At 33.2% G+C, this 10,364-nt stretch overlaps 1 protein-coding gene across 1 annotated transcript; it reads right to left on the reverse strand.

The window, feature by feature from the left end:
• Positions 1 to 1,298: 1,298 nt before the first annotated feature.
• Positions 1,299 to 9,255, reverse strand: LOC139698647 (uncharacterized). Its single transcript, XM_071597502.1, has 6 exons — positions 8,998 to 9,255; positions 8,778 to 8,903; positions 8,012 to 8,140; positions 7,599 to 7,893; positions 6,853 to 6,960; positions 1,299 to 6,767 (listed from the first exon to the last, which is right to left on the reverse strand). Exons 1-6 carry the CDS (start codon positions 9,087 to 9,089, stop codon positions 6,690 to 6,692), a joined length of 828 nt encoding a protein of 275 aa, XP_071453603.1. The 5' UTR covers positions 9,090 to 9,255; the 3' UTR covers positions 1,299 to 6,689.
• Positions 9,256 to 10,364: the final 1,109 nt, after the last annotated feature.

Below are 10,364 nucleotides of genomic sequence, written 5' to 3' on the forward strand. Positions count from 1 at the left end.
TAAAAAATATTTTTTAGCAGTTTATGGTAATTTCTGCAGAAGTTCACTTCCTAGCTCTCTCTGTATGAATTGCCTACAATGATAGATGATTATCAAGAATAGTTGTTAAGAGACAGGGTAGTAAGAGAGGCATGACAAAGACTGGAGGTGGAAATGAAATTAGAGAACTCCTTCAATCAGCTAGATTTGTGGATGATCAAGCCACTCAGCCAAGAGATTGCAAGCACAAAGGCAGTAGAGATGAGGTTGCATCACTGTCATTTTAAATAGAGAGAAGTTCTCAGAGAAAGGTTTTCTATGCGAGCCTGGAAAATAGGTTGTATCTTAGTAGAGTCCTGCATCATAAGGAGTCGTTTTCTGAGGTGTATTAGGTCGAGTGGAACAGCGGATTTTGCTTTAGCCGGAGCTTTAATGGTTCATTTTCTGTATTTTGGTTATTGTGAAAGTATTTGTTGAGGGATATTGTGGAGTTCCTAATCTGGTGTCCTTAGATTGAGAGAGAGCTGGGAATTGAGTGTTTGGTGAGGGTTGGGTGGCAGCTGGTAAAATATAGGTATTACTCTGGTGGTTAGTAGGTTTGATGTGTACTGAAGTGATGAAATTGTGGTTGTGAAATGTAATAAAAATGACCATTTTCTAAGGCATACACAGGAAAATGAACTTCATAGTATTTTTCTGTTGAATAACCTTGGTCAAATTTATACCTGAACACCCCCAGTTCATTTGACACTGGTTGATTTTAGAGTGCATTTAGGAGTTTAAAAAGTAAATCTTATAGTCCAAGAAACACTGATTTGTACAATTAAATGAAATAATTACAAAGAAATTAAATGGAATTGAAGTAAAATATTTTGATAAAAGAAATATGGTCATAACCAAGGCTACTTTTATATTTTTGAAGAACATTTTATGAAAGATGCTTTTTAATCAAAGCAAAATTCTCTGGAAAACTGTCATTTCTTTTTGCTTAGCATCTTTCGCTTAATATTTGTTATAATCTAATTAAAAGAATTAACGGTGGATATGAATTGTATCATGATTTAATTGAAATATTTGAATCAATAATTGATAAAATGTATATCATTTTATGATATTGAGTAATACTGTCGTATATTCTATCTATGCACTTTATATGACAGGCACTAGACCCAGCTTTTTAATCCGAAAAGTACGGATTATTTCACCCAATTTTTGAGGGAGCCACTAATTTATAACATGAAAAATAAATAACATTGAGTGAAAAACAGCCACAAATACTTACAAAAATAATTTATTTGCATTAAATCAACAAGGGAATAATCAGTAATGGATATAGCACATAAGAAAATGTAAAATTTTATTAACCATTATCTTAAAGAGCAATGAGGTGATTGAGAAAACCACAATTACAGTCATTGCTACATTATATAGTTTTTATTGCTTGATATGTTTAGTGCTTAACACTAACTCCAAAAATAAGCTTGCAACTAGTCATAGCATTGAAATTCCAATTGACAACTTCAATACCAGTACGTATAAGGCATATAAGACATGAGAATAATAATGCTTAGAGTGATTTCTCTTACAGAGTATCTTATACTTTATTTAATATATTTTTCACTACTTTAGCCATGACTCTTGTTAGAGATGAGGAGTTAATTATATACTATAGGCAGTGGAATTATTATGATCAGCAAAAACTGGATTAACTGAGTTTTACAACAAGATAGCTATTTACATATTACATTACTCATGTAACCTCTATTTTATGAAGCACCTCCATAAGTAAACCTCACTGTAATGAAATACGACTCGCAGTAATACTCGTACTATTCGACAATTTTAACTAGGTAACAAAATGCCTTCTGCCCATCTATTACATTTCAGAAAAAATTTAAATAACTTTTTGTACAATGTTTTATCGAAAAGCAAATCTCTGAAACACACACTATGCAGTTCACACATATGATCCTAAAGCTATCCTGTTCATCAAAATGCCCAGAAGACATTTCTTATTTGAAGGTTGTACATTATTAATTTTACATTGCACAGATGTATTTCTATCGATAAACTATCACTTTCATTTTGAAAAAATAGCTAAGACATCTGCATTTTACAGGAAGATAGAAACAAACTATAAGTGCTGGAAGTGATTCCACATCCATCATTCTATGTCACTAATGAATAAAGAATATTAATCCTAAATAATATTTTAAGATTTCGAATGAAGTACATGGTGTACATAATAAAGTGAAAATCTTTCACACAAATTTGTGGAATTGTTACCTACGCATAAATATTTGCAAGTCAAAGGTCTTCCATTAATTAAATTTTGAAGTTGTCATCTCCAATTATTATAGCTCTGGCAATCCTTTTGATGATGAGGAGGAAGTGAAATGGAAGCATATGAATCTTAATATTCCCCAAAAATATTGAGCCAAGAGAAGTTGATAAGAAAGCAAACTTGAATTAACAGACAAATCAAGTTTTAAGAGAATACTACAGCAATAGGATAATTGCTGTCTCTACTCTGAAACATGGCCCAGTGACCTCAGTTAAGATGCCATGAAATACTCCAAATGACAAAATATTATATGCTCTTGAAGAACCTATAAACCATTAGCTACTAAATAACATCTGGCCCAGAGCAGTATTAGCTCAAAATGCCTTTCAAGAAAACTTTCTCATATCAATTATATTTAAAGTGCAGTTTAAATAAATTTCTCAATTTTCCGAAGAAATATGTAGAAAATATCTATTATTAAAGATAGTGCTGTACAGTGCAGTACTTTTTCCTCAGGGTGATGATTATAAAGTTCTAATGACTGCCAAACAAATCGATAAACATTTTCATTGCTGCTTCATCAGTGTTTACTGGCAACAATACTGACATGGTACCAATGGTTTCACTAACCTTTATCTTACTTTTTGTAAGGGAAGCCATTACATTAATGTTTTGTTCTAGTGAAACTTCTATATTTCCAGCACAAACAAACAATGCCACACAACCATCAAATGCATTTATTTTCTTGCTAGTATTTATGCAAGCTGTGAAACAAAGTCATATTGATTGATATGTACATGCACTCAGTTACTCATCTACTCACCCCCCCTACTTTATCAAATAATAATTACGGCAATTATGTACATATATATTGCTGCAGAGAAAATGGATGTTGAATTAGGGTGCTGTTTCATTAACAATATGTTCAAGTGTTCTGATTCTCACTTCTGCACATCAGGCTGTCATTCCATTTATGTACATTCTTGAGTTGTGCATTAACCACTTCAGTCTCCGAGCAGTATTGCTTAATGGTAAAATATATACACACTATAGGGTTACACTCCGAGAACTTTGACAAAAATATGACAAGCATATCCAAGAAGTTCTCTCCTAAGCAAAATCAGGGCACACCCTAAACCTACCATTTCCCTCGGAAAAGATTATCATATGAAAAGAAGTTCACAAAGCGAGAATTTTATTCAATTATTTGATACAACCTGCAGTAATATGCATAACTCTTCTCGTTACTAAGGAATGGCAATAGGTGAAAGTGCAGAATAAAATATTGGTCTGAATGATAAAATTGTCTAAACAATTTGATTTTCATGGTCCCAGGATAATGTGGATACAGATATGAAAAAGAAAAATCTGTTCCGTGATAGTCTGATTTGGGTGCAGGATATCTACATCTTTGGTTGGAATTGTGATTTTGATTGGAATGCTGTGATTATAAATCCCTTTTCTTTTTTAAGTTACTTCTTCTGAAAAATTTTTAAAGGTTAAATTATTCAATTAAAGTATATTTCATCATGTCATTCAAATTTATAATGTATGCTATAACTTTCATGACAATTGTTTCAACCTAAGATGGAAAACCACCACAGATAATGGAAATATTACATGGTCCCGTGATTTTTCCTTTGGCAGGTTTTACTGTAGCAAGTTTCGTAAAACTGTACTCCAGCCAGAAATATTTATTTCCCTCAAGTTTTTTTTTGTATCTCACTCTGTCCCAGGTCATAGTAATTAATAATGGTTCCAACTAAAGTTAGATTCACCACTGCTTGGGGTGCCATGATTGATGCTTATCCTTGGCTACATTTTTTCATTGCTAATGTGTATGTGTTTTCTTACACAATGGAGCATTATTGTGAGGTATTCTCAATCAGTATTATTACTCTGTTAGGTTATAAATGACTAGATACCAGAATAAATATAGCTCGGGCACAGGTAACACTGAATTGAGAGTAAACACTACAGTTTGAACTCTTGCAGCATGAGCAAATATGAAAACTTTTGAAGGTGAATTATTGTATTGAAACATTTCAAGAAAATGGCCAAAATCAGAGAAGACGAAGCCACTTATGCACTGGGCCAGTGATGGCCACTCATGGTAAAAGATCTTGATAATCACAGTCCCGACGCACAATGCACACAGTCCTGTGTCATTATATGGAATTATCTGTATCATTAAGGCTTCTATGAAGACAAATTAAACTTGTAGTACTAATTTATGACATTGGAGATGGCAGTTTTTGCATATCACAGATTCGCAAACTTTTTAAATATCTGAATTATATCACAAGTTTTATAAAATAAGGTACAAATGTATCAATTTACTCCCAGGGGGGCACTACTTTAATGCAAGTGGTGCAATATAATTACCCTGCTATTCTCAAAAGATTACTGCATGCTTTATAGCAAAAGATTCCGTGACTAAGTAATTATAAAATTTTAAAGAACTTGCTTGAATATTTTGTTTCGCCTTTTGTTAATCCCTTCTCCATTACAGTGAAAGAGAATATGTGAAGTTTTTCACAGCTTTCAGGTAATCATTCAAACTTATCATTGAAAAATTGTTTGGATTCTTTGAATTAAATTTAAATGTTACCACTAAATCTGGAAATAATTCAATTTATTGAGCTGCCTTCAACTACAACACTTCCAGAGAAAATTACATAGGTAATTCAATTTACAATGAATTGCATTTTAATGTCAATTCAATAGATTTCTTGTACTTCACACCTGTATGCAGCCTATAACATGTCATCACTATAAATAATAAGCACCATTTTTTTCAAAATTGATTACATGCTGGATTGTCAATAACTAAGAGGTTAATGTAGGCCATTCCAGTTCTTTTTTGTTCTCATTTAGTCCTTCACCATAGTGTTTAAGAAGTCAATTTACTAGAAGCCAAATAATGAAAGTAGACCATCAGAGGTTTAAAAATTTCACATTACCATTTTTAACAGAAAAAAAAGCAATGACCTTTCTAATGGAATATAATCAAGTTAGAATATATGTATATCCTTTTTCCTACATTTTGAAGTGATCATTTCAATGTCCACTGCCTGGAAGGATGTTGATGTACCTCACTGAAGACAGTGTATCTTAAATAATGAAGTGTTTCTAGTATTGTCTCTTAAAAAGTATATGCAATGGACACATGCCAAAACCCATGTTGAAAATCCTAACCAAGACAATGATACATGACCATCTGGTCAGATCTAATCCACATTCATTGCTAATTCAACAGCTTCTCCTCTGAACAAGTAAGAAACAGAAGACCCAGGAAAAGGAAATTAAGAAAAACATAGTTCATGCCTATAAAATTACTTGGGATGAAGCAAAAAGTCCACTAATCAAGTTTATCATGCAATCTACAATGCCACCAAACCCTTTCGGTAATTAGATAAAATTTATTCTCGAGTCACAAAAAGAAAGAATTTTTTCTCTGATCCCTTGTAAAAAAAATCAAATGATAATTATATCAAATTTAGGTATTTGAATGCCCTCTTACATAAATAACTGGCCAGAAGTGGTTAATCATTACATGTACACTTTCAAAATGAAATCTAATTAATGGTCACGAGTATAAGAAAAATGATAGCACATGAAAGATGTGGTACACCATTCCAGCACTTCTTTAATTTATTAGTACACTGTAACTCTGCGCCATGGATTTTTCAGCATTTTAGATGCGACAGAAACATTTATGTTAGCACTGCCTTTTTTTTGCAAACAGTAGACTTTCACTCAAACCATAATCAACCATATTCAGCATGTTGTATTAGTATTTTAATAACCCATGCAAATATTTTAGAATGTGGCAATGGGAATCATCATCTCGAATGATTCCTTTAGAATGACATTATCTTATTACAGTACCTGCATAACTTGGCAATGGGGTAAACACTTGAAAATGTACAAAATTGGAATTTTCCTATATGTAAACACAAATGTGCATGCTCACACGAAAACTCCATAGCTTGATACCATTTAAAATAAAATAACATAAACATGTAATGTAATCACACAAACACATGACAACATACTCATTGTTACTACATACAAATGAACAATCAGTTACATGCATTTAATGCATTGGACCATTCAATTCCAACCTATGCTATTACAAATTGATTTCTAACTCAATAACATGAATCAATATTATGCTATGCATACCTTGTATTCTTTGTCAAACATTTTTTTAGTAATTAACATATATAACACAAAATACAAATGTGTACACACCAAACCATTAAAAATAATCTCAAAATCCATCATTCCACGATAATTAAAAGGCAGATCATAACAGTTAAAAAGAAATTAAATACATACAAAAGTGATTAAAATTTAGTGTTTTACCTCCCTTATGGTCTTCAGGTACATGATCAGTCACCATATAAAGGTAAAAAATTAATTACCTTTCAATCATTGGATTCTTTGAAAACTTTTCCTTATACTCAGAAACCCAGATACTACTATGATTTATCCTGGGCTGGAAAAGAAGTCATGGATTAGAATTTTGAATGCATTTGAAAAATAATTTTCAGGGGGCCTCAAGTATGCATTTGAGTCCTTACTAATGAAATGAGTGATATGGACTTCTGCTTCTTATCGTCTTTACTCAAGGTACATTTTTTTACATGCTCCTTTCTCCTTTTCATTGCCAATATTGCTGGAGGATGAACCTAAAATTTGAAGCATAATGGTTTTACAGGACGTTTTCATTACATGTTTACAAAATATGTAATTATATATACCATGGGACAGAAGTCTAAATTATTAAAGAACACATTACCTGAAAAATAAAATGATGAGTGCAAAGGAAATATAGCAATTTATGTGAATGGACATGTAAAAGGAATATTACCATTCATAAATTTCTTACCACCCATTCCAAGGCCAAACAAACACTGGTGGCAGTAGTGCAGATTAGCCAAAATACGACTTTTTACTGCCAAATCCCATCCATTAATATGTGAATGAATGAAATTACAGTTGCACAATTGGTTGAGTAATATTTTTTGCCAATGATTCAAGTGAATACTCATTTTGAGGTAACTTATTCACATATGCCACAACAGATATATGATTTTGTTCAAGTGGGATATGCTTTAATTGTCAACAGAGTTATTCTCCAAGTAAAAGTATGATTTCACTTCAATATATTGAACAAGATGTGACAGTCATATATGGTAGTGTGGAGGAGCCTACGATGAAAAGCTTTGACCATATGAACATTTTGGAACAAATTTCTTAGGCAGAAGTTATTTTTAGTAAACAATCTAAATCTACACTTTTCTAATAATAATAATAATGTATTTACTTCTCTACGGGGGGCCAAAACATTGAATGTCTTCATATCACCAATATTTTTCTTGTCGTCATTCCATCCATATGGGAAGAAAGGTCCTTGAAGATCATGAATACCATGGATGCTCCTGGTTGTTCTCGATAGAGAGCAGTGAGACTTTCCAGACGCAGAAGAGCTTACATGGTTAGGTTTTTGTTTTTTCAGAGGCTTCACTTTCTTATCATCAACTTTAACAATATCTCTGAGAGACTCCATACTTTGAAAACCTTTTTTTGATAACTGCTCCTTCTTGGCCATTGCCCTCTGACTAAAATCAAAATATTTCAGAGGACAAAATTTAAATGGAAAGTAGTCGATTACAATTCACATGATAATATCCTTCACAAAGATTAGAGGATTAGTTGTGTTCATATGACATGATTTACCGTGAAATGCAGCGAGCCCAATTTGGGGTTTGGACACCAGCTTCATTGAAAGTGCAGGTGCCAATGTCATTAGTTTCCTTGCTACTTTTATTAAATGGACTAACAGACTTTTCAGGATTCTCTTGTTTCCTAGAAAAGTATCAACTATATTAGTACACCCATCAAATTTATTTCATGCATATAGCATTGTCAACAAAATCTTCTGATGCCCAACGAGAAACATAAGAACAAACTCTACTACTGAAATTATGCAACAAAATATGAAGTTTTTCTTTCGAAAATTTAATCAACTCTGTTTCCGTGTTACAATTAAACAAATGTATTCGGTCCAAAGCGTATACATAATTGAGTAGGATGAAGACAAAAGGTTAACAAATCAATAAGCTAGCAATCTGAAATAGTTCGCCATCGCTTAGTTCCTCAAGTCTGGGTGACAGACTTTTGTGGTAAATCGAAAATTTTACCGGCCTACGAGAACATTTATCCTTAAGTTTAGTGCAGGAGGGTTTCTCATCTTTCCCTAACATTCTATTGGATACTAAAAATGACCTATAGATAGCTATAATTTCAAATTTCGCAGGAAATTGAAAAGAATGGAGAAGTTATTTGTGAGAGAACTGCCGATGGCAGATAGAACCTAAACTAAAACGAAAAAATGGTGCAACTTGTTCAGTTAAGTCAACTTCATAGGGTGCATTGGCATTTTTATTACGGACGTGTAATTAAACCATAAAAGATTTCCAAAAAAAAATAAACTAGTAACTACCCGCTCAAAGAAGATTTTCTCTCTGATTTTGTACGCGCCGCCACACATTCTTCACAGCCACATGCGTCATTAGTCGTTTGAAAATCCCAATAATGATCAGCTAAATTCATAGCTCGCCGAGTTTCTCTGGGGAAAATGATCCACTTATTAATATCCATTCAATGGCACATTTCTGGTTGAAAATATTAAAAAGAAACGAAAGCATGTCAAATATACTCACCGTAATTTTATATTTTCCAGCCACATTTTCTTGGATAATTCCTCATTCGGCTCATAATATTTTATTTTGTACTCTGTGCATCTATGAACCATTTTGAAGCACTTGGGAAGAAGATAACACTAAGTTTAAACAAAAATCTGGGAATTCTAACTATTCCTGGTATTTCCCCTTGAGCTACATAAAAACAGAAGAGGATATTATTCTTATTTGCGAATCGCACTCGGAATCAATTCATGAAAAATCAGTGAAAACGTTGCGATTCGCTTTCCGATTCTGGACTGTTTACACCGGTTTGATCTGACATCGCCCGTTAAATGTCGTGATTAATGCTTATTGTTTAGGTGAGGGCTTTCTATTTAGAGCCGAGCGTTCTATGACAAGGGATTGTGTATCGTGAAAGTACAATTCAAGAGAAATGAAAACACGTTCGCTCAAGGTATACGTTGCGTAATGCGCATTGCTCGTACTGAATTCCAACTGCAGATCTTTCTAACTGGAGTAGAGCCTACCTTCGGTCACCTGTGCCAAGAGAACGCCCTAGGTACCATATATTCATATTTAATAAGTTCATTATTGTTCTGAGTGGTATTTCATCATGTTAAATTGTGTATTATGTAATTTTGTGTACGTGATAACAATTTTATTTCTAAACATCGCTAGTTCAGTGAGCTTAAGAGGGGGAAGTATTTTTTATAGCCTGACATGTTGTTGACATTAGTTGAATGTATGTCACATGTTATGGTGTACCCTTAATAAGCAATTTGTATCTCTTCTGTTGAACTTTCAGAATGTCTGATGCTTCAGCGCGAACTCATACACCCGAGCCTATAAAAAAACTTATGCAGTTACAAATAGAACGGCTTAAAAAAGAGGTGACAAAAACCTGTACATTTTAGTTTTTGTAATAATTTCTTGTTTTTTTACGTTGAACTGCTGTATATTAATGTGACCGCCTTATTTTCTTATGACTATAATGTTAGCTACCCGCATCTGATTTTATAATATGCGAACAAACCGTGAAAACTACTTAAAACAATGATTGTTACATTTTTCATTTCAAGGATGACGAGGAACAATGGATATCTGGTGAAGAGTTGTACACGGAGGGGAGTAGTGATGAAGATGACACAGCAACGCGTGTGAAAAGAAAAGGTCGTGAGGAGCGAGGAAGAATGCACAGAAAAATGAAAGAAATGCGGGAAAAAGTTGATGTAGCATCTATAAGAGGTAAACATATGCACAAAAAAGAATATGTTAAAGAAAGTCCCAAAAAAAGCCCAATAAGCGCTAACGTACCAGTAGAATCCGTTCAACATGAGGGAGGGTCAAAGAAAAGGGAAGAAACAAAACCAGACACCCAGGAAGTT

Source organism: Hetaerina americana, unplaced genomic scaffold, assembly GCF_022747635.1.
Source record: "Hetaerina americana unplaced genomic scaffold, ioHetAmer1.1.p SCAF_9, whole genome shotgun sequence".
Lineage (NCBI taxonomy): Eukaryota > Metazoa > Arthropoda > Insecta > Odonata > Calopterygidae > Hetaerina > Hetaerina americana.

What these genes read in the sequence shown, in the direction of transcription:
- LOC139698647 (XM_071597502.1), bottom strand. Translation starts at nt 9,089, where the DNA reads ATGGTTCATAGATGCACAGAGTACAAAATAAAATATTATGAGCCGAAT. An exon ending in CTGGAAAATATAAAATTACG is followed by an intron (nt 8,904 to 8,997) that starts GTGAGTATATTT and finishes CATTTTCCCCAG; the next exon opens with AGAAACTCGGCGAGCTATGA. An exon ending in AGAAAATCTTCTTTGAGCGG is followed by an intron (nt 8,141 to 8,777) that starts GTAGTTACTAGT and finishes ATACTTTTCTAG; the next exon opens with GAAACAAGAGAATCCTGAAA.